The following is a 26,227-nucleotide window of genomic DNA, read 5'->3' as shown; positions in this document are numbered from 1 at the left end:
GACATCAGTCGCTGTCACCCTCAGTAGTGGACGCAGCGCCTCTCTGACTATGGTTATCTCCGCCGCGCTGTCCAGCAAGGTCAGAGCCCACGTCAGATTCCGAAGCCGCGTTCTCACTATCTGTGGCATATCGATGCGCTGTTAAGGCTGCGACTTTCTTTTTCGCAAACTGCGGACGCCTAGGCGTAGAATCCTCCTGCTTCACTGCGCCGTCCGTCTGGCGGGACTGGCCACGTCCTTGTTGGCCACCACGTCCACGTCCACCCCCTCCTCCTCCACCGGTCTTCGGGGCCGATGTGTCCTGAAAGGAACGAGGAGAGCGTTGATCAGAACCCTGAAAACGATCAGGCGATTTAATCATCGCGCGGTCGCGCAAATCATAAACTTTTTCGGGTGGCGCAGGAGCTTGTATTGCAGGAAAAGTACCCTGAGTCTGCGTTGTCTGCTTCCCCTGTATCTGTTTTTTAGGCCAATTTTGTTTCTTGGACTTGGGCTGGGCATCTGTCACTGCAGATTGTCCCTGTGGTTGTTTTTTCTCCTTCACTGGAAAATATTTCAGACCTCTACTTGTGCGGCCAATCGTTTTATAAGCGGCCACCACAATCTTTGCTAACTGGCGGGGTTTGTCGGCATCGGGCAGAGCAGCCAAAGCATTCGACACCTGAAAGTTAACTGCATCTCCTTTAACATTGGAGAGAATGAGATCACTTACAATCTCAAAAGAACCACACAGGCGCATACCCAATTCAACCGCTGCCTCTGGACCGTGATCATTCTGAACACGTCTAACGATTTCAGGCAGGGCAGTCATAGACGGGGTGCCGAAGCACCTTGTATAAACTGCCGCAAATGTTTTTCCCCAGCTGTCACAGTCAGCAAGTTCAGGAGTAATATCCTTCGGTAGAGTAATCGTCAACATTCTATGTTTATCAGCAGGAGTAGAATTCGGAAAAACCGCCTCCAGTTGATCAAACTTCTCCGCTAGCCAGAATGGGAAGTCATCATTGTCAACCGGACGCGCACCAAAAACCGAATTTACCATCACTGGATTGAGACGCATTCCGCCTCGTTCCAGGGGAGCGGCCGCACCCCCCTGGGGACCACCAGGAAGATGTCGACCGATGTATTGCACTAAAGCACGAATCACGGAAATGGAAACTACATGCAGCCTGCGAATTTCTGCCAGGGTGCAAGCCCCGTGATTCGGGTGCGGGGTAAAGCCACCCAACGCAGGCCAATTAGTACCTGGAATTGAGAGTGGGCCTAACCTCGCAGGGGACATAGAGTGGGGGAGGGCGCCATCAAACCAAACTCGATGCTGCCAATGATCAATAGGTATTTCCAATGCCCTGTACGGCGTATATTCAGCCGGGACATCCGAGGCGGTGTAGGAGTGGAACAAACCAGAATTAGCGTCCACAGCCGGAAACGTAACCCAAGAGTAAAACAACTCGTAAGGAAACGCCGGATCTGCACATACCACGAAAATCACAGCCATCCCATCTACTGGGACTTGGTACGTCTGAAGATGGTTGCGTACCGCTACGCGACTATGCTGCGCAATAGCCACCGCTGCCGCCATTACAGAATTGGAAATAAGAAAACACAAAGAATACTTTGTAGCACAACTGGGTAGTAATTCAAAGAAACCGTTTAAGAAAGAATCAAGCTTGAATAAAGACCTATTTCAAAAAATAGGTAGGTTTCACCGACACCCCGTTTTCCGGAAACGGATGTGAAGGGGTTAAGGCATGAACGATAAACTACTCGAGTGTCATGATATAAGACCACCGAAACCGTTGGGCGCCATGTTGCAGGGTTTCTGTACTCACACAGAACTGTGCACAGAGGAGTGGAACCTCGGCAAATTAGGATGTCCCAAAACTTACCTTAGCAACCAACTCACCCCTTACCGAGCTAGCTACAGTGTCTCATTGGACATATCAAACACCCAATGTTTAGACAAACCAGAACATGAACTTACAGTACCTCAGGGTACGTGGGACTCATGAACACTCTTTCGTTATATTATCATTACAAACCAGAACATGGAGTAAAGAAGACACATGTGCATTTGAAATGTTTATTTACTAATGCCGTCTTCTCAGGCGCAGTATCTTTGATAATACAAGTATACTTATTATCAGTAGCAAAATTATCAGCATAGTTACTAAGACATAAAAAGCGAATGGTGACAGCATGTTAACATGCTGTAATGAATAAGAGTTAACAACACTTATATCTCACCCTCCCTAACACATATATTATATTATTATCTAAGAAGGTCTCTTTGGGTTGTTTTAGGGCGGGCCCATACCTTAGTGTCCTAGCATGAAGGAATCACATCAGCATACACCAGCTCTCTCTGCATGTGCACCGCATCAAGTGTGTTAACAATTCTCGAGCAAAGCAATATCAATCCCGCCTCAAGCCCAAGTTGGCAAAGGCTGCACTTGTGTTATGACTATGAAGGCGTGGAGATCAGACCTCATAACAATTCCATATCGTGTTGCTCCTGAAACTTCAGCACTCTCCGTGCAGACATGTTTTATTAAACAAAGCAGATATCAGAGCAATAACATATTATTCTCACATTCACCACGGCAAACTACTAGGTTGAAAGCTAAGTCAACAAATGAGGGTCGTGTGCAGAAGTTGCAAGAAAGGAAAAATGGCGTTTAAATCTCAAACGTACCTATGCTAACTTAACACGATATAGGGATATATAGGAGTTATACAACAATATTCTTCATAAATTCTGTACAAGAATTTAACAAAAAAGTTCCTAATATAATTAATTTTATTCAGGAGGTATTCAGCAGGTGAGAATTGGAATCCAGTAGAAAACAATGGATTATTCCACACCAGGAGAAAAGACAACTGTATTCATTTCTTAGTTACATGCGTGTGATGTCATTGGCCTCAACGCTAGCGATGACATTGATGATGGTATATCTCATGTCACTTCTGTGACATAAGTGTGACCTGGATGACACCTTTGGCGTTGTGATAGGTAACAATGACCTCAATAATGCTATCATGAGTTATTCTGTAAGTGGTCTCAGTAATTATGTCATTCATGGTATTAGTGACCCGAAGACGTCTTTTCTGATTTTTCATGCGATCTCATTGATGTCATCAGCGGGGATGTCATACGCACGTTTAATGATGCCATTGTGTGTGAGTTCAAAGATGACATGAGTATATCATATATGTAACCCAATGATGCTATTGGTGGTGCTGCATGTCATTTTGCCAGTGTTGATGTATGCATGACCTTTAGTAAGTCATCATTAGTAATGTCATATTTCTGGCCTTGATGATGCCACTGACAATATCATGTGTGTGCTTCAATGATACTATTTGCAATGCCATATGTATGATAAATTAGTAATTATGTATATGTGACATTGTTAGCAAGGGGCAAAGGGGGTGGCGCTTACATCAGTTGTCATGAAGGTGAGATAAAGGGGATAGTGTTGGTGTTTGCCATTGGTTGTGATCGAGGTGGATGAATCGTGATGGGGTAGTTAGTAATTGACGTTGCCTTGGTCTGCCTCTGTTTTCCTTAACTCTGGCCTTCGCACATGGTTCGAGTGTGTCAGCATGCTCGTCATCCTGCTCAACTGTGTCACCCTTGGGATGTTCCAGCCCTGTGAGGACGTAGACTGCTCCACTGACCGCTGCCAGATCTTGCAGGTATGGATAGCGCCTTCTGCTGGTAGTGGTGGGTACTGATCCACCGACCACTGCCAAATCCTGCATGCAATGACATCATCTTCTGCTGCCTGTGGTGGGTGCTGATCCATCCACCAGTCCATTTTTTTAAAAATGTCTTCCTGTATCACTTTCTCTTCCCGTATCCCACTCGCTCTCTATTCTTTTCTCACCTCCACCTTTCTCTTGTTTTGTCTCCATTGTCTCATTTTCTTTCATTCTCCCTTACTCTATCCCTTACTTCCAATCTACCCTCACACTGTATTCCTTGTCCACCAGCAGCCCCCTTTGACCTGTTCTTCTTTTCTCCTTCTTTTCTTCGATTACTCTTTTCTTTAGTCTGTCTCTCAATTCACTTTCACCGTCCAACGTTCTCCAGAAGCCCACTGATCTCTGTGCCTTTAACACTCTGTCTCTCTTGCTTCTCCAACTCCTCTTTTGTTTATTACATCTTCCTTTTCTTCTTGCAGCTCTCCATCCACATCTTTCTCTATCCCACTTTCTTTTCCTCTTACACTTCTGTGTATTTATCCCTTTTACTTTCTTTTTCTTCTTCCACTCTTTTTCTTTAGTCTTTTACTCTGTCTCCTATCCCACTTCATATGGCTGTTTTATTGTTTCGCCTCGCCTCACCTCTGCCTTCTTCCCTCTCTTGGCCTTTTTTTCCATTGTCAATCCCCCTCTCTCCTTTGTCCTCCATATACCTCTATTTTGTATTTCTCCTCATCTTCTTTTCTCTTTCCCAGTCTTTATGTTCCTCACACATTGTTTCTCTCTTCTTTTAAACATTATTTGTATTATTATTATTATCTTTCAAGATTGCATTGTTGTTGTAGCGATATAGAGCATCATAACCCACTGCCAGAGGCTCTATCGGTTGGTAAAAGCCCTTTAGGCAATTTGTAGGCCCCAGCCACAGGGAAGGGCTTGTAAAGACAGAGGGGGGGGCTTTAAAGAGCTGTGTAGCCCAGGATGAAGAGCTATTTAAACATTACACCCAGCCATGGTAGAATGCTCTAAATTAAACAGAGAGAAACACAAACACAAACATTGAAAGTTGGAGCAGACGTATATACCAAGCATTAGTATCCCAGGATGTATGTCAGTACAACGTGATCTTTTAGATCGCGGTACATGACAACGCTGCCATTACAACGCAAGTCGTTACAGCGACCTGCGTTGTAGGGCGTGGATTGTGGAATATTATAATTTTATATTCCAACACCTGTCCACGTAACAGTAGGGAAGGTGTTGGAATATAAAATTGCAATATTCCTTATACAACAGCGCCATCCAGCGCAAGTCGTTGTAACGACTTGCGTTGTAATGGCATCATTGTAAAGGCTGAAAGTGTTTTCACCGCATTGTAAACGATGTTCCCCGTATCCCACTACCACTCCTTTACCTTCAATAACGCTCAAACAATCTAGCAATCTAATAATAAGTGGTACTATTATTTAAAATACTATTATGAGTATCTCTCCTGAGTTAAGTGCCCCTGCCTATGGCGCTGGCCTATGACTCAGGACAGGGCCATTAATGACTGATATGACTCTCTGCAGCATGCAATAATGCTCTGTAATTGTTACTGATGGTATTAATACTTTTCTAAATCATGTTCCTGATTATTGCTATTCATTGTTTTGGTTTCTCTCATCTGGCACACCCAGGTTTTCGATGACTTTATCTACATCTTCTTTGCCATGGAAATGGTGGTGAAGATGATGGCGCTCGGGATCTTCGGAAAGAAGTGCTACCTGGGGGATACCTGGAACCGCCTGGACTTCTTCATTGTCATGGCAGGGTAAGGCTGGGCAGTGGGATTGCTCTTCTGGCCTCCTCCCTCTTCCATCTTCTTCTCTCTCTCCTTGTTGCTTTTCCCCATCTTTATTCCTATCCTTCTGCATCTTTCTCAAGTGTACCTCTTCCATCTAGCTTCTTCCTTCTCCCTCTCGCTCCTCTTGTTCTCTTGCACTCTCATTTATCTCTCTGTCCCCTCTCTCTGTACTTCTTTCCTCTGCCTCTCTCTTCCGTTATCACTCCTCCATCTCATTCCCTTTTTGCTCTAGTTATCCCATTCCTCCCTCTTTCCCTCTCTTCTCTCTCTCTCTTTCACTTTCTTTCTTCCTTTTCTCTCTCTCTCTGCCCTCCTCTTTTTCTTTTTGTCTGTACCCCCATTCTTTCCCTCTCTGTTTCTTCTTCCTGTCTTTCTCTCTGTTCCTCTCTCGCTTCCTGTTTCTCTCCCTCCCTCTCAGTGTAGTCCAATAAAACTCCACCAGACTGCCTCATAGCAGAGTAGCTGTCATTTGGAGGATGGACCAATACTAGGTTTCCAGCATTACCACCGACGATGTAGTTTAGTTCCACTTGTATCTATTGTATTTAAACTAACCTCACATCCATATTCAGCACATCAGACATTGCATAGCCCCTTGCACACCAACCAGTGGTTAATTTGAGCCAGTGGTTCCCGTTGCTCTAATCTTAACTGTCAACACCAGCACTTGTGACAGTCTGCCACGAGGTGGCGCTGTCCGGCTAAATTGGAGATGACCACAACAACAGTTAATTATTCATTTCATATTCAATATACATTTTTAAAAATGACGGTTACTTGCCGCCCAAACCATTTGTATAGCTTTGGGGGACTGAAATAGTCTGAATTGTCACACTTGTAAGAGTGTGATGGTTAGTAGCTGTTTTGTTCTGGCATTGGCAGCACTGGCAGGGGCAATGTGTGTTGCAAGCTGCAGTGGATTCCTGAAGAGGGCCCTGGCACTAATTTGTTTACAAATCAATCACTGCATGGGCACCCAAGTCAGGGATGCCAAGGCTTCACCTATGTATTGTGATGCAATTGTCTTGCAGAGAGATCTGGATGCTTCTAGTGGTGACCTTCTGCTTATCAACAAATTCAGAGCAGAACTTGCTGGTTTACATCACAAAAAGAAGTTCCATGCTTCCTCACATGCGCATACATACCAATAGAGCTGATTCAGGCGTAAGACTCCTGATTTTTGAAGTTAAAAAAGGCTTTATTTTGGCTGTATCCTACCTGACATCGTCTCTCCTTCAGTTGAAGTCAATGGCAGAAATACATTCTCCCGATAATTTTCTTTAAATCTCCTACTTCCCTCTTCTAAAATGTTGGCATGTATGCATGCGGGACAGGTTCTTTGTGTTCTGCTGGTCACCGTGGCTTCACTTCCGTCTGAGTTTACTTTCCAGGGTCTGTCTGTGCTGCGCTGTCAGTCTCCAACCCGCGGTTGCAGGCTATGTTGGGCCAGAAGCAGGGCCGGACTGGCTGTAGCGGGCACCGGGCAATCCCCCGGTGGGCCGCACGGCTGGGGGCTGGTTTTGGGCCCCTGGGGGCCGTTTTTGTTACAGGGCCGTTTTTGCTGCAAAATCGGCCCTGTAACAAAATCGGCCCAAAACCGGCCCTGGCAAAGAGCTCAGCGGCACCCCCAACCCCCAGGGGGCCGGCCAAGCACTTTGCCAGGGCCGGTTTTGGTTCCGCCCCTTTTTGGTGTCTTGGACTGTGGGCAGAGGTTCTCCTTAGTTAATAGATAAATTTCATTTTGTTTTCATTCTATATTTGTTTTCACAGTGAGTCTTATATCTTTGTCTCATATCTGTGTGATGTGCTTATGGGTTTGACTGGGAGTAATGTGCTGTAGCCTCTTTTTTGTGATAATCGTTAAGGAAGTTGTTATCTCTCTCTTTCTCTGCCACTGTTACTTTCTCACTTCTTTTTCTTCGCCGCTTTGTCTCTTGCTCTCACTGTAACTGTATCTCACTCCACTCTCTCTCTCTTTCTCTGTGTGACTCTCCCTCTCTCTGTTGCTCTTTCTCTAATTTGCTCCGTCACCCCCTTTCTGAATGTCTCTTTTTCTATTCGCTCTCAAACTCACTTCATCACTTCCTCTCTCTGGGTGCTGGCAGGAGCTGGCATCTTTTTTTTTAAGGGGACCCTGTGCCCGCCCGAGGTACCCACATAACTCAAATCGAGGGAGGTGCAGGGAGAGCACCAAGGCCCCTGTGGCCCCAGTCAGTTTTTTTTTGTTGTTTTTTTATGAACATGAACCTAGAAACATTCATGCCCCCTCTGCCCTGACAACAATAGCATTCTGAACTAAAAGGCAAGAAAGTAGTCAATGTGAACTGTATGTGGCCTAGATTCTTATAATACATGGAGCAACATTATAGTCTATTAAATCAAACACAAAAGATGTTTTTTGTACAGAGCACATCCTGAACTCACGTATTTGAAGGTGATCTCATATGTGATAATGAAGAAAAAGGAGGCTCCATGAAATGAAATCTTCTCCTGGGATCACACAATTTGATCAAGCAGAGAAGCCAGGTTTGAAGCCAGGTTTTCGAGTTTTACATTTGTGCATTAAAGCCATTAGATTCCACAGACCCCTCACCTTTACAATACTCCCCAGGCAACAGACAGAATCTGAACAATTTCCATAGTAGTGCTCTTGTGTGTCCCTAGGTGGCACTGTGCAGCTCCACATTAGCTTTGTTCTGCCCCAGAAGTGATGGAGTGAAGATGCATATAACAATACCCCTGCACACAGGTAATAGTGCCCCCACCCAGGATTACAACATTTGAACAATACCATGACTGTCAAAAATTGATTTCAAAGACAGAACTTCTGAGGTGTGCTCTTGGTGTTTGGACTTGAGGCACACCTCCAAGTTGGGCAATGAGTGTGCCCTCATGCATCAGAAGATGATCAGGAACAGTGAAGTGAAGCTGTTCATGGCTGAACACTGGAAGAAGTCACTGATCTGACGTAATTCCCGTTCCCGAGGCAATTCAATAAAAAGGTTTTCACAGTCGAAGCCTTCGGGTGAGTCAAAGTCCAAATCACAGAGGACAAATAAGAAGGTAAAGCAGGACTCCACCCCATCCTGTCACTCTCGAAAGAAGTCTCATTGGCATCAGAGTGGCACTCATTCTTGCTCCTGATCCCCAACGAGGAGCCAATCCTGCCGTTGATCCCAGTTGCACCCTGAGTTTCCTGGGCCATCAGTAATGCTGCAGCAGGTAGAGGCCTTTAAGGATGTCTTTTTTTGCACTCTCCCATTTCCTTTGGCTCCAGAGATCTGCAGAGACCTCTAGCTGTGTTTCTATTGGCAGATCCGTCCTTGTGACCAGCTACATCCTAACAACAACATCTTGGGTTTTGCACTGACTCCAGTGACAACTTCCATTCTAGCTCCAAGAATCATGCCAGTTCCTTTTCCATCAACACCGGTCCCGAGGTCACCAGTGCCAGAGGGGGATCCAGTGCCTACTTCTATGTAGGATGCAGAACCGAATCTGTCTCGACCCTGACCAAATGTGTAATCCAACTCTACTCCAGTGTCCCTGGTTGCTGTAGAGTCTGCTTCAGACAATACATTCCTGCTATGACAGAGCCGTCCTCAGAGGCTTCATCATCATTTTTGGTTTGGATTATGACCAGTTTGCCACCACAAAGAGATGACACTGGTGATGGGGATGATTTACCTCTGCATTGGGGAAACATCCTTTACAACGCAACTTTTACAAGGCAAACCATTACAACGCATTGCGCTGGGGGGCGCTCTAGGATAGGGAATAGGTTTAATGTACTATCCAACACCTTCCCTACTATCCACGGGGACTGGAGTTGGAATAGTAAATTAAACAATTCACTATCCAGCGCCCCAAAGCACTATGCGTTGTAAAGGCATGCGTTGTAAAAACCGCGTTGTAAAGGCATGCAATGTAAAAGCATGCGTTGTAATCTCATACATCCCTGCATTGTAATGATGAAAGTTCATACATGTATTTACAGATGGCCAGGGGGCTTGATACTTTCCCTGACACAAATTTTGCTCTCCCACCTTGAGTGCTTCCTTTAGCGTGAAAATTAGACATGCTGCTGAAGTCCTGGACCTACACTTGGTCTCTTTTGAAGTTAAGACAAACTCTTTACTGAAGTCCTGAAACAAGGGCCTGCATCCTCTGAGCCCTTACTTCCATTTAGAAAAGCCCTAACTGAAACTTTGAAAGGCGCTTGGACTAAGACTTGATCCGGTGAATAGGCGGCGCCACAGATCAGTGTTTGGAAACCCTGATTTTCTTACACTGCATCCTACTCCAGAGGGATTGGTGGGCCAAGCTTCCACCAGCAAGGCGAATTCTAATTTATTTCCCACAAATTTCCCCAGCCAGGGAATCGAAACGAATTGAGGTATTCAGGAAACAAATGTTCTCTCTGGTCAGTCTAGGCTTAAGGTCCATCATCCCACTTTGCCACTAGGCTAATCTATGCACACCCTGTGAACCATGGCCAGGGGGAATCTTGCCAGCGGTCCCAGAAGACTTGAGGGCCTCCTTGGCTCAAACCATTGCTTGGGACTAGTGGTCAGTATAGATTAATGGGGTAACCCAGTTTTAGTGCAGAACCTGGGGATTAAAGCTTTAAGGGAACAGTGGTTCTGCCACTAGTTTGCTTAAATAAAGCGTAGGATCAATCAATCAATTGTATCTCTCTTTTATACATGAGACCACCAATTATTGATAATGGATTATTACTTATGTCCAAACCAGAAAAGAAAGAAAAACTCATGTGTTCTATTATCACACTATGATTTTATAGTAAATTATTATAGGTTTATGTAACAAATGTAAACACATATACGTGCATACAGAGATTAAATATATAAAGTAATCACAATTGAGTTGGTGATGTGAAGTGAACACAAACATTTACATATATATTTACATATCGCAACACATTATATACAAGACACATGAACATTTCATCAAAAAACAAATAAACACAGTGTACAGTTTTTTGAGAGAGCAAGTATCCACCCAGTATGTAGTACTCCTGTTACTTTACAATAAATCTGGGTGATCATAAACATTTGTTATTAATTAAGTTTCGACCCCTGGGCTCAATTGCGATATTGATTCGTCTGTGTGGGGTCTTCGTCAGGACTAGATATTGAATCTGTGTGTGGCCTTAAAATAGGTTCCACCCTGATATATAATCAGCACGGCAACTAGTACTCTACTCATGTGAAGATGGATGACCTGATCCTGACGTTACCTTCAGGTCACTTGATAGGATTAAATCTGCGGCAAAGCTTTCCTCCGGCGTCTAGCGCAGGAGGTTACATAGATGCAATTCCTTATACTTCAAGAGATTGCTGGTAGGGGCCATCTGCCTCCAATTACAAACTTTAAGGTGGTACCCAAGGCTGGTTATTTGCCTTTGGATACTTCTTTGGCTTTCTGCGCTTCAGACTGAGAGACCGGACTAGTGGTCAGCATTAGTGTGGTGCTCTGTTGCTATGAATTGATGTAATCCACAGTTTTTTAGGTGATGTGCAGGTATCCCTCATGGATATGCCTTTCGATGGATACGTCCTATTCCATGAGAAATGCGGACTCTGCCTTAGAATGCTTTAAGGAAAGTTGGTCCACAGCTCTTTGTTTGGGCCTCTCAACTGTAGCCAGACATTTCCGGCCTTTTCATGGCTATGCCATAAGACTGGCATACAGGCAGTGCCATGACCCCTATTGCAGTCAACCAAGGCAGGCAAAGTGAAAGTCGCCAGGGGTCCAGATCTTTGAGGTCCCCTTCCCTGAGGCATAAGCATCCAAGCAGCTTTAATTCACATTTAGCGGTGCACAACCATCCTGTGGGAGGCAGCTCCCAACATTGTCTCCCACTGTGGCGATCCATCACATCATACAGATGGGTTTTCCAGATCTTCCATCAGGGCTATGTCCTTCCGTTCCTTTCGGACCCTCCGCAACTTCCTCATACATCAGAGCGGCTTTCAGAGGAGCATCTATCCATCTTACTGCAGGAGGTGTGAGCTCTACTTTCCAAAGGGGCAATCAAGAGGGTTCTGCTTTCGGAAATAGGTGCAGGTTCTTACTCCCCCTATTTCTTCGTGCTGAAGAAGGATGGAGGCTTTCATGCTATTTTAGATCTTTGCCCTCTGAATGCCTTTCTGTGAAAAGACAAATCAAAACGTTCACAATAGCCCAGGTTCTGTCTGCGACTAGATGGTAGCCTTGGGCTTGCAGGATGCATGCTTTTCTGTACCCATCCTGCAGTCCTACAGATGCTACCTGCAGTTCAAGGCTTGCTGCTAAGAGTGGTTTCTGTTTGCAGTGCTCCCCTTCTGTTTTACCTACCTGACTTGAGTGTTCACGAATGTGATGATGGTGGTTGATTTCTGTCTTCGGAGATAGGGGACACCAGTTTCCTCTACCTCGACAACTGGATGTTGAAGGCGGGCTCACCACAGTCAGTCATAGGCCACAACCAGATGACAGCAAGTAGATCAATGATCCAAAGTCATACCTGATATCTTCGCACTGACTTCCTTTTTTTTATTTTACTCATATCTTTTTATTCTTTTTTTATAACTGTATACATGATACATAAAACACAGAGACTCGGTCCTCAGTGTAAAACTTTCAAACTGAATAACCTCACTCTCCCTGAGCACAATTCATTTTGTAGACAGTCAGTCACTGTTGTTTTCAGTCCTTATTCTGTCACACTCCGAACCCAAAAACGTATCTCAGATGCATTTCTCCCCCAACAACTTCTCCAGCAAAGACACACATGTCAGGCTGGTATCTTTCCATGAACTCTAGCATTACACAAATAACTGAAGAGCACATACTTTGCAAAGGCTAGGCAAAATGTTTAATATGGAATCTAGCAAGATAGTGAGTTAACGGAGACCATACAGATGTAAATTTCTTTTCACTATAACCAGATTATGCATGGGTTTTTAGTAAGATGTTTGACACAATCTTCCAAACCAGTGCACCAATCAGGATTCTTGTGGCTCCAAAAGAGTGCCGTAGGAGAACTCGCTCTTTCACTGACTGAAATTCAAAATGCGGTACCCTTAGGCCTAACATTACTACTCACGGATCATTTGGTATGGATGTATGACGTTACAACGCATGTTATTACAACGCATGCCTTTATGACGCAGGTTTTACAACGCAAGTCATTACAACGACTTGCGTTGGGGGGCGCTGGATAGTGAATAGTTTAATTTACTATTCCAACTCCAGTCCCCGTGGATAGTAGGGAAGGTTTTGGAAACTATTCCCTATCCTAGAGCGCCCCCCAGCACAAGTCGTTGTAAAAGTTGCGTTGTAATGGTTGCGTCGTATAGGTACTTCGTTGTAACAGTTGCGTTGTAAAGGATGTTCCCCTTTGGTATAGTCCTTCCTAATATCAACTTAACATGCGTGTGAATCTCTTTCCTGTAGCTCTGTTTGGTTCGGCAGTCCCACCAGATATACATCAGCTTCCCTTGCTTTTGGCTACAATGCCACAGCTGTCTGAAATATGTTGGTAGAGATTGCACAGGCTCACTGGGGTTACCATTAGAATAGTAACGTATAAGCTGCATCCCTGTATGGGACATTTTTGTAGGCTCTAGTGATATTTTCCCAGACTTTATTCCAATTCCTTTCAGAAATTTTCCTATTGAGCTATTGACCCAATTTTCCTGAAATCTCAAAATATTTCCACATGTTGCTTCCTGCAAAATCAGGTAAAGCTCCAGAATTAATCCCTTAGTACCTCAGAGAGGCCTAACACATTTTTCCGAAGGAGTCAAGTCCCTGGTAGCCGCCTCCTTGATCAAGGGTGCAAGATGCCTAATATGAAAATATTGCAATCAGCTTCTTTTCCGAGATGTGAAAGTCTTTATTACAATGGAGAAATTATTTAATCTCTCCAACTTGAAACAGTGAAACTTGAAACATATCAGAAACAACATAAAACTGCTGCTCTGTGCATAAACAATAATTTCTTGTCTGTCTCACGTGCCGTTCATTGTACAATGACTCGGAGGGCTTTGGGGGAGCTTACCTCTCTCTCTAGCCCTTTTACTACCCCCTCCCCCAGGGCCGGACTGGCCGTAGCGGGCACCGGGCAATCCCCCAGTGCGCTGCACGTGTGGAGGCCGGTTTTGGGCCCCTGGGGGCAGTTTTTGTTACAGGGCCGTTTTTGCAGCATAGCTGCAAAATCGGCCCTGTACCAAAATCGGCCGAAAAACGGCCCGGCAAAGTGCTCGGCGGCACCTCCAACCACCCGACCCCCCCGACCCCCCCCCAGTGGGGAGGGGACGGCCGAGAACTTTGCCAGGGCTGGCTGTGGTTCCCAGTCCGGACCCTTCCCCCCCCCATATAAAGCCAACCAGGTCTTGTTAAACTGATAGCAGCTTATTCTCTGGTATCCTGACAGGGAGGGATTAACAGAGTTAGAGCGGTTTTGGGAAGGATATTCATTTTGATCACTTGAATTCTACCGTCAATGAAATATATTGGGAGTCCCAGCTATGTAAGTCAGATATTTAATGTGTTTTTTCAGTAGGGGAAATTTGGCCACATTCCATGTCTGTGTTGATTTAGTGATGTTCAGCCCCAGGTATCTGATGAAAGTAGGAGACCAATGAAATGGACAATTGGCCATCACCCTCTTTAACTTCTCTTCCTGTATGGTTAGATTGAGACTTCTGACTTTGAGTGGTTACCTTGGAAGCCCAAAAATTCTTCATAAGTATACAGAACCTGTATTACTGTGGAGAGGGATACCTCAAGGCCAGTAAGTGTCAACAGAAAATCATCCGCACAGAGATTAACCATATATTACTGACCACCAAAGGGGATGCCTCTGACATCAGGTAGCTAGTTCAACAAGCATTGACATAGCCAATAGGTCTCGCATTTGGCACCTTATAAGTGTTTAGCCATGCAATAGTTGGTGTTATTGCACCAAGGATATTCTGCTGCATAACTAAATACTTATAGGGTCCAAAAAGCGAGACCTATCGGCTATGCCTATGCTTTTTTGTTTTTTGTTGCTGTTTTGTTTAAGTTGCCAGATCTACAATAGCTGGACATGATTTTTGTTAACAGTTCTTTGCATCAAATTAACTTGTTTTCATTGCTCTGAAGGATGTTTCCATTCTGGTTGTAGGAAGCAGTCATTTCCGGGGGTGTGGGGGCTGCCTAGCTGTGCACATGAGAAAAAGCCTGGTGCAGGCGCAATTTACAAGTGTGGAGTGAGTGAGCCCCAGGCAGCATGACTCACTCACAAAGGAGTTCATGCACTGCACCTGCATACTCAGCATGGTTTCAGGAAACTCGACCCACTCCCTCCCAGGCATCGAACACATATTTACCAAGAAACTCTGAGAAGAGCCTGCCTGCTGCACTGATGGCTGGTGGTGTGTGTGCCTGGTGAAAGCGTACACTGACGGCTGGTGGTGTGTGTGCCTGGTGAAAGCATGCACTGAGGGCGGGTGGTGTGTGTGCCCAGTGAAAGTGTGCACTGATGATTGATGGTGTGTGTGCCTGGTGGATGCGTGCACTGACGGCTGGTGATGTGTGTGCCTGGTGGAAGCATGCACTGTGGTGTGTGTGCCTGTTGGAAGCATGCACCGACAGCTAGTAGTGTGTGATGGCTGGTAGTGTGTGTGCCTGGTGAAAGTGTGCACTGACGGCTGGTGGTGTGTATGCCTGGTGGAAGTGTGCACTGATGGCTGGTGGTGTGTGTGCCTAGTGGAAGCGTGCACTGACGGCTGGTGGTGTGTGTGCCCGGTGAAAGCATGCACTGATGGCTGGTGGTGTGTGTGCCCGGTGAAAGCGTGCACTGACGGCTGGTGGTGTGTGTGCCTGGTGGTGTGTGTGTGCCTGGTGGAAGCGTGCACTTACTGCTGGACGTGTGTGTTCCTGGTGGAAATGTGCACTGATGGCTGGTGGTGTGTGTGCCTGGTGGAAGCGTGCACTGACGGCAGGTGGTGTGTGCCTGGTGGAAGCGTGCACTGATGGCTGGCTCGTGTGTGTGCCTGGTGGAAGCGTGCACTGACGGCTGGTGGTGTGTGTGCTTGGTGGAAGCGTGCACTGACGGCTGGTGGTGCATGTGCCCGGTGAAAGCGTGCACTGATGGCTGGTGGTGTGTGTGCCCGGTGAAAGCGTGCACCGATGGCTGGTGGTGTGTGTGTACCTGGTGAAAGTGTGCACTGACGGCTGGTGGTGTGTATGCCTGGTGGAAGCGTACACTGATGGCTGGTGGTGTGTGTGCCTGGTGGAAGCGTACACTGACGACTGGTGGTGTGTGTGCCTGATGGAAGCATGTACTGACGGCTGGTGGTGTGTGTGCCCGGTGAAAGCGTGCACTGATGGCTGGTGGTGTGTGTGCCCGGTGAAAGCGTGGACCGATGGCTGGTGGTGTGTGTGTACCTGGTGAAAGTGTGCACTGACGGCTGGTGGTGTGTATGCCTGGTGGAAGCGTACACTGACGGCTGGTGGTGTGTGTGCCTGGTGGAAGCGTACACTGACGACTGGTGGTGTGAGTGCCTGATGGAAGCATGTACTGACGGCTGGTGGTGTGTGTGCCTGGTGGAAGAGTGTACTGGCAGCTGGTGGTGTGTGCGCCTGGTGGAAGCGTGCACTGACGGCTGGCTAGTGTGTGTGCCTGGTGGAAGCGTGCACTGGCGGCTGGTGGTGTGTGTGCTTGGTGGAAGCGTGCACTGACGGCTGGTGGTGCATGTGCCCGGTGAAAGCGTGCACTGATGGCTGGTGGTGCATGTGCCCGGTGAAAGCGTGCACTGATGGCTGGTGGTGTGTGTGCCCGGTGAAAGCATGCACCGATGGCTGGTGGTGTGTGTGTACCTGGTGAAAGTGTGCACTGACGGCTGGTGGTGTGTATGCCTGATGGAAGCGTACACTGACGGCTGGTGGTGTGTGTGCCTGGTGGAAGCGTACACTGACGACTGGTGGTGTGTGCCTGATGGAAGCATGTACTGACGGCTGGTGGTGTGTGTGCCTGGTGGAAGCGTGTACTGGCAGCTGGTGGTGTGTGCGCCTGGTGGAAGCGTGCACTGACGGCTGGTGGTGTGTGTGCCTGGTGGAAGCGTGCAATGACGGCTGGGCATGTCTTTTCCCTAAATAACTTTGACATAAACAAGATAAGATAATAAAATGTCGGAAATGTCTGCGTGCAGGAATTTGCATATAAGGGGATGGGACATCAAAATACAATCAATCATGCAGATGGGAATAATAGATGAAGTCCCTGTCTACTGAGTGCAGGGTTCACACAACCACACCCACAACCACACCCACAACCACACCCACACAAACATACAACCACACCTACACCCACACACACACAAACACACACACAACCACACCCACACAACCACACAACCACAACCACACACACAACCACACACACAACCACACACACCCACAACCACCCACAACCACACACAACCACACCCACAACCACACCCACATACAATCACACACACACGCACACAACCACACACACAACCACATCCACACACACAACCACAACCACACTAAAACACACACAACCACACACACAAACAACCACATCCAAATGCACAACCACACCCACACACACAATCAATCAATCAATCAAATCATTTGTAAAGCGCACTATTCACCCGTGAGGGTCTCAAGGCGCCAGGGTGGGGAATGCTGCTACTGCTCGAAAAGCCAGGTCTTGAGGAATTTTCTGAAGGTCAGCAGGTCTTTGGTTTGCCGTAGGTGGATAGGGAGGGTGTTCCATGTCTTGGCAGCGAGGTGGGAGAACGATCTGCTGCCGGAGGTCATTCTTCAGAAGCGGGGGACTGTGGCTAGGGCGAGGTCGGCGGAGCGGAGCTGGCGGGTGGGGGTGTAGAAGCTGAGTCATCTGTTGAGGTGCGTTGGTCCGGTGTCGTAGAGTGCCTTGTGTGCGTGGATGAGGAGCTTGAAGGTTATCCTCTTGTTGACCGGGAGCCAGTGCAGGTCTCTCAGGTGGGGTGTGATGTGGCTGAGGCGAGGGATGTCGAGGATCAGGCGTGCAGAGGCATTCTGGATGCGTTGGAGTCGTGGCAGGAGTTTGGCCGAGACTCCTGCATAGAGGGCGTTTCCGTCTAACCTGCTGCTGACGAGGGCCTGGGTGACCGTTCCTCTCGTTTCAGTGGGGATCCACTTGTAGATCCTGCGGAGAGGGTGTTGAAGCAGGAGGAGTAGACGGCGTTGACTTGTTTAGCCATGAAGAGGGTGGGGTTGAGGATGACCCCTAAGTTGCGTGCGTGGTCAGTGGGTGTTGGAGCGGTTCCCAGTGCAGTCGGCCACCAGGAGTCATCCCAGGCCGCAGGGGTGGATCCGAGAATTAGCACCTCCGTCTTGTCCGAGTTCAGCTTCAGTCGGGTGTCCCTCATCCATTCAACAATGGGCTTCATTCCTTCGTGAAGGTTAGTTTTGGCGGTGTGGGGGTCCTTGGTGAGGGAGACGATCAGCTGGGTGTCATCTGCGTAGGAAAAGATGTTGAGGTCGTGCCGGCGGGCGAGGTCGGTGAGCGGTGCCATGTAGATGTTAAACAGAGTTGGGCTGAGGGATGAGCCCTGGGGTACGCCACAGATGATCTTGGTGGCTTTGGAGCAGAAGGGGGGAAGGCGGACAGTCTATGTTCTGCCAGAGAGGAAGGAGGTGGTCCAGTCCGGGGACTTCTCTTGGATCCCGGCGATGTGGAGGCGTGTTCACAGTGTGTGGTGGCAGACCGTGTCGAAGGCGGCTAGCAGGTCCAGGAGGATGAGAACCGCCGTTTCTCCATTGTCCAGCAGGGACTTGATGTCATCGGTGGCACTGATGAGGGCAGTCTTGGTGCTGTGGTTGCTGCAGAACCGGACTGGGAAGGGTCCAGGGTGTTGTTCTCCTCGAGGTAGTGGGTCAGTTGTTTGTTGACGGTCTTCTCGATGACCTTTGCCGGGAACGGGAGCAGGGAGATAGGCCGGAAGTTCTTGAGGTCCTTGGGGTCCGCCTTGGGTTTCTTGAGTAAGGCGTTGATCTCGACGTGCTTCCAGCTCTCCGGGAAGGTTGCTGTCTCAAAGGAGGTGTTGATGACTTTCCGGAGATGGGGTGTGATGGATGTGCTGGATTTGTTGAAGATGTGGTGTGGGCATAGGTCTGACAGAGATCCGTAGTGGATGGTGTTCATGATCTCGATGGTGTCGTCATCGTAGATGTTGGTCCAGGAGAGCAGGCGGTTGGTGCAGATGATGGTCGTGGGGGCGGAGGTCTCAGTGGTTGTCAGGGCGGTCATGGCGTTGAAGCTGTCGTGGTTGTCTGTGATCTTGCGGTGGAAGAAGGTGGCCAGCGAGTCGCACAGGTCTTGCGAGGGTGGGACTTCATTGGTGTTGGAGCTGGGGTTGGAGAGTTCCTTCATGATGTTGAAGAGCTCTTCCCCCACACCCACAACCACCAACACAGCCACACACACACACACTTACAACCACACAACCACACACACAACCACACACACACAACCACACACACAACCTCAACCACACACACAACCACACATACCACCACAACCACACACACAATCACACACAACCGCACACATGCAACCACACACATACAACCACACACACAACCACATCCACACACACAACCGCACACACACACACAACACACACACAACCATACACACACAACCATACACACACAACCACACACACACAACCACACACACACCACACACAACCACACACACACACAACCACACACACACACAACCACACACACAACCACATACACACACACCTACACACACAACCACACACACAACCACAACCACACACAACCACACACACACAACCACACACACACAACCACACACACAACCTCACACACATAACCTCACACACAGCCACACACAACCACAACCACACACTCACACAACCACACACACAACCACAACTACACACACAACCACACACACACAACCACACACACAACCACATCCACTCACACAACCACACACATACAACCAGACACACACAACCACACACCCACAATGCAAACGACACCCTCAACACCGCCGAACACCTTCACTTCCAGATCCACACCGACCCCAACACCACCCTCAGAGGAACACTCATCTACAGACCTACTCACCTTCAGAAGACTCCTCAAGACCTTGCTGTTCGAACAGTAGCAGCACACCCCCCCCTCCCCTCAGGGCCTTGAGACCCTCACGGGTAAGTAGCGCACTTTACAAGTACTCTGATTGATTGATTGATTGACAACCATCGTTGATGTTGGTCCAGGAGAGCAGGCGGTTGGTGCGGATGGTGGTCGTGGGGGCAGAGGTCTCAGTGGTTGTTTGGGCGGTCAAGGCGTTGAAGCTGTCATGGATGTCTGTGATCTTGAGGTGGAAGAAGGTGGCCAGCGAGTCACACAGGTCTTGCGAGGGTGGGACGTTGTTGGTGTTGGAGCTGGGGTTGGAGAGTTCCTTCACGATGTTGAAGAGCTCTTTCCCCACACCCACAACCACCCACACAGCCACACAGACACCAACACTTACAACAATACAACCACACGCAACCACACACACAACCACACACAACCACACACACAACCACACATACCACCACAACCATACACAACCACACATACAACCACACACATGCAACCACACACATACAACCACACACACAACCACAACCACACACACAACCACACACACACAACACACACACACAACCACACACACCACACAAAACCACACACACGCCACCACACACACACAACCACACACACACAACCACACACACAACCACATACACACACACAACTACACACACAACCACAACCACACACACAACCACAACCACACAACCACACACACAACCACACACACAACCACACAAACAACCACACACATAACCACACACACACAACCACACACAATCACACACACAACCACAACTACACGCACAACGACACACATACAACCACACACAACCACACACACAACCACACACACACAACGCAAACGACACCCTCAACAACACCGAACACCTGCACTTCCGGATCCACACCGACCCCAACACCACCCTCAGAGGACCCCGGGCTCAGTTCAGCGACTCCATAGACGATCTCGCCAGCACCTACATACTCGCCTCCACAGACTACATCATCCTCGGGGACCTGAACTTCCACCTCAAGAACAACAACAACGCCAACTCTGCCACCATGATTGACAACCTCGCCAACCTCTGCCTCAGACAACTCGGCACCGCACCCACCCATGCCCGCTGGCCACATGCTGGACCCCGTCTTCTCCACAGGCTCCCACGTCACCTTCGACCACACCACCGAACTCCACTGGACCGACCACCGCTGCATTCATTTCACCTTCAAGAAACCAACCACGCACCACCGCACCCAAGAGCTACCTTGCCGCTGCTGGAGCAAAGTCACTGATGACCAGCTGATCACCACCCTCGCCCAGAACCCACTTCCCGACACCACCAACCCAGATGCCGCAGCCCGCAACCTCAGACAGTGGATCGACGACTGCACCAACACCCTCGCCCCGCTCAAGAAACCCTCCAACAGCCACGCCAGCAAGAGAGCCACCTGGTTCACCGATGAGCTCCAGACCTCCAAACGTGCATGCCGGAAACTGGAGAAGATATGGTTCCACGAACGCACACTGGACAACCACGCAGCCCACAAGGATGCCACCCGCAGACATCACCACCTCATCAGATTACCCAAGAGATCCTCTTTTAAAAAACGCTTGGACAACAACGCACACAACAGCAAAGAGCTCTTCAGCATCGTAAAGGAACTCTCCAACCCCAGCGCCAATGCCAACGACATCCCGCCCTCACAAGAACTGTGCGACTCACTAGCCATCTTCTACCACCGCAAGATCGCTGACATCCATGACAGCTTCAACACCACGACCGCCCCGACTACGCCAGACTCCACCTCCCCTGTGAACACCACCACACCAACCGCCTGGTCCAACGTCAACGACAACGAGACACGCAAGGTCATGAACTCCATCCACTCAGGATCTCCGTCAGACCCGTGCCCACACCACGTATTCAACAAAGCAGATGCAACCATCGCACCCCAACTACGGAAGGTCATCAACATCTCCTTTGAAACAGCGACATTCCCGGAAAGCTGGAAGCACGCCGAAATCAACGCCCTCCTCAAGAAGCCCAAAGCGGACCCCAAGGACCTCAAAAACTTCCGGCCCATCTCCCTGCTCCCCTTCCCGGCAAAGGTCATCAAGAAAATCGTAAACATGCAATTGGCCCCCCACCTGGAAGACAACAACATCTTGGACCCGTCCCAGTCCGGATTCAGACGCAACCACAGCACCGAGACAGCCCTCATCACCGCCACAGACGACATCAGGCTCCAACTAGACAACGGCGAAACCTCAGCCCTCATCCTCCTGGACCTGTCAGCCGCCTTCTGCATGGTATGCCATCGCACTCTAAAGACCCGCCTCCTAAAAGCCGGAATCCAAAAGAAGGCCCTTGACTGGACCACGTCCTTCCTCTCAGGCAGAACCCAGAGAGTCCGCCTCCCACCCTTCCGATCCAAAGCCACCGACATCATCTGCGGCGTCCCCCAGGGTTCATCCCTCAGCCCGACGCTGTTCAACGTCTACATGGCCCCCCTTGCACAAGTGGCCCGCCATCACGACCTCAACATCATCTCCTACGCCGACGACACCCAGCTCATCCTTTCCCTCACCAAGGACCCACACACCACCAAAACCAACCTCCACGAGGGAATGAAGGCCGTCGCCGACTGGATGAGGAGCAGCCGTCTGAAGCTGAACTCGGACAAGACAGAAGTCCTCATCCTCGGACCCACCCCCTCAGCCTGGGACGACTCCTGGTGGCCGACCACAATGGGAACAGCACCAACACCCACCGACCATGCACGGAATTTAGGATTCATCCTCGACTCCTCCCTCTCCATGTCTAAACTGGTCAACGCCGTCTCCTCCTCCTGCTACAACACCCTCCGCATGCTCCGTAGGATCTATAAGTGGATCCCGACTGAAACAAGAAGAACGGTGACACAGGCCCTCGTCAGTAGCAAACTGGACAACAGCAACGCACTCTACGCAGGAATCCCAGCCAAACACCTACGACGACTACAACACATCCAAAACGCCTTTGCCCTACTGATCGTCAACGTCTACCGCCGCAGCCCCATCACCCCCCACCTGAGAGATCTACACTGGCTCCCTGTCGACAAGAGGATCACCTTCAAGCTCCTCACCCACGCACACAAAGCACTCCACAACGCCGGACCACCCTACCTGAACAGCAGACTCAGCTTCCACACCCCCACTCACCAGCTCCGCTCCGCCAGCCTCGCCGTCGCCGTTGTCCCCCGCATCCAATGTACGACCTCCGGTGGCAGATCCTTCTCCTACCACGCCGCCAGGACCTGAAACACCCTCCCTACCCACATATGGCAGACCCAAGACCTACTCACCTTCAGAAGACTCCTCAAGACCTGGCTTTTCGAACAGTAGCAGCACCCTCCCTCCCCTCAGCGCCTTGAGACACTCACGGGTAAGTAGCGCACTTTACAAGTACTCTGATTGATTGATTGATTGACAACCACCGTTGATGTTGGTCCAGGAGAGCAGGCGGGTGGTGCGGATGGTGGTCGTGGTGGCGGAGGTCTCAGTGGTTGTCGGGGTGGTCGTGGCGTTGAAGATGTCTGTGATCTTGAGGTGGAAGAAGGTGGCCAGAGAGTCGCACAGGTCTTGAGAGGGTGGGACGTCGTTGGTGTTGGAGCTGGGGTTGGAGAGATCCTTCACGATGTTGAAGAGCTCTTTCCCCACACCCACAACCACACACACAGCCACACATACAACCACACACACAACCACACACAACCACACAACTACACCCTTGCTCACTGCACCATCAGGATTCAAGCAAGCCGGGCCGAAGACGGCTGTAATGCCAGAAACCGGTCCCCGGAAGCTTGTTTCCTTTCCAGTGAAGAATTGGCTTGGTAGTTTGGTCTGCCCTGTTCCCATGTTGCACTGGGCCAGGGACAGACTAATTTGCATATAGCCAGGTTCTGAACTGGGATGGTGCAGTGAGCTAAAAAACGGTGATGGATCAAGCCCTGATCTGTTGACTGGGTAGGAGTTTTCTGATTAACTCAGATACTCTGTCCATCACCACCCCCTTTTTGAAATATCTTCGAACAGTAGCAGCACCCTCCCTCCCCTCAGCGCCTTGAGACACTCACGGGTAAGTAGCGCACTTTACAAGTACTCTGATTGATTGATTGATTGATTGATTGACAACCACCGTTGATGTTGGTCCAGGAGAGCAGGCGGGTGGTGCAAATGGTGGTCGTGGTGGCGGAGGTCTCAGTGGTTGTCGGGGTGGTCGTGGCGTTGAAGCTGTCGTGGATGTCTGTGATCTTGCGGTGGAAGAAGGTGGCCAGAGAGTCGCACAGGTCTTGCGAGGGTGGGATGTCGTTGGTGTTGGAGCTGGGGTTGGAGAGATCCTTCACGATGTTGAAGAGCTCTTTCCCCACACCCACAACCACACACACAGCCACACACACAACCACACACACAACCACACACAACCACACAACTACACCCAACCACACACACACACAACCACACACACAACCACACACACACAACCAAAACAAGCCCCGAAAATATGGAACACCTTACCGCTTCATCTTAGAGCAGACTCCAACTTGTTGAGTTTCCGCAAGCAGCTTAAAACCTTTCTTTTCAACCAAAGGGTCCCCCTGCTCTTCCTCTTTTCCTCATAGAGTACTGATGGTAGTTTTTTAGCGCCTGGACGCCTCAGGGCAGCTGTAAGCGCTTAATAAAACGGTTTTCATTTCATTTCATTTTCATTTCACACATACCACTACAACCACACACGCAACCACACACACGCAACCACACACACACAACCGCACACGCACACACAACACACACACAACCACACACACACATACAACCACACACACACACACAACCATACACACACAACCACACACACAAAACCACACACAACCACACACACCACACACACACAACCATACACACACACACAACCACACACACACACAACTGCACACACAACCACAACCACACACATAACCACACACACAACCACAACCACACACACACAACCACACACACACAACCACACACACAAACAACCACAACCACACACAACCAAAACGACACACACACAACCACTCATACAACCACCCACAACTAAACACACAACCACACACAACCACAACCACACACACAACCACACACACACAACCACACACACGCAACCACACACACACAACAACACAAACATAACCACACACACACACACACACAACCACACACACAACCACACACACAACCATACACACAACCACAACCCCCACAACCACACACACACACAATCACACACACAACCACCCACACAACCACACACACACCCACACAACCATAACCACACACACACACAACCACACACATACAACCCTAACCACACACACAACCACACACACACAACTACACACACACACACAGCCACACACACAACCACACACACACACAACCACATGCAGAACCATACACACAACCATACACACAACCACACACACAACCACACACACCCACACAACCATAACCACACAACCCTAACCACACACACACACAACTATACACACACACGCAACCACACACACACAACAGCACAAACACAACCACACACACAACCACACACACAACCACACACACAACCATACACACAACCACACAACCACAACCCCCACAACCACACACACACACACAACCTCACACACACAACCCTAACCACACACACAACCACACACACACAACTACACACACACATGCAACCACACACACACAACAACACAAACACAACCACACACACACACACAACCACACACACAACCACACACACACAACCATACACACAACCACACAACCACAACCCCCACAACCACACACACACACACACACAACCACACACAATCACACACACAACCACACACACAACCACACACACACCCACACAACCATAACCACACACACACACAACCACACACACACAACCCTAACCACACACACAACCACACACACACAACTACACACACACACACAGCCACACACACAACCACACACACACACAACCACATGCAGAACCATATACACAACCATACACACAACCACACACAACCACTCACACAACCACACACACACAACCACACACACACGCACAACCACAAAACCACACACACAGCCACAACCACACCCACACACAACCACATACAACACACACAACCACATACAAACACACACAACCACACACACAACCACACACACACACAGCCACACTCACACCCACAACCAAAGCCACACCCACACACAACCACATACTACCACACACAACCACACACACACACAACCACACACACACAACCACACACACAACCACACACACACAACCACACACACCACACACACACAATGAAAAACAAACTCCAATGCACACACAAAATTATTTATACTGTATAGAATTGTGAACATTCTTTCATTCAGTATGATCA

At 48.9% G+C, this 26,227-nt stretch overlaps 1 protein-coding gene across 1 annotated transcript in view; it reads left to right on the top strand.

Annotated features, from left to right (window-relative positions):
• The first annotated feature begins 5,420 nt into the window (after window positions 1–5,420).
• The window catches only part of CACNA1I (calcium voltage-gated channel subunit alpha1 I), a 646,661-nt gene continuing 625,854 nt past the window's right edge, over window positions 5,421–26,227 (top strand). Inside the window, exon 1 of the mRNA XM_078650206.1 lies at window positions 5,421–5,521. Coding sequence (XP_078506332.1) covers window positions 5,421–5,521 — 101 coding nt within the window. The remainder of the gene's footprint in view (window positions 5,522–26,227) is intronic.

This window comes from Lissotriton helveticus, chromosome 1_1 (genome assembly GCF_964261635.1).
Source record: "Lissotriton helveticus chromosome 1_1, aLisHel1.1, whole genome shotgun sequence".
Lineage (NCBI taxonomy): Eukaryota > Metazoa > Chordata > Amphibia > Caudata > Salamandridae > Lissotriton > Lissotriton helveticus.
This window is presented reverse-complemented; position numbering and strand designations above follow the sequence as displayed.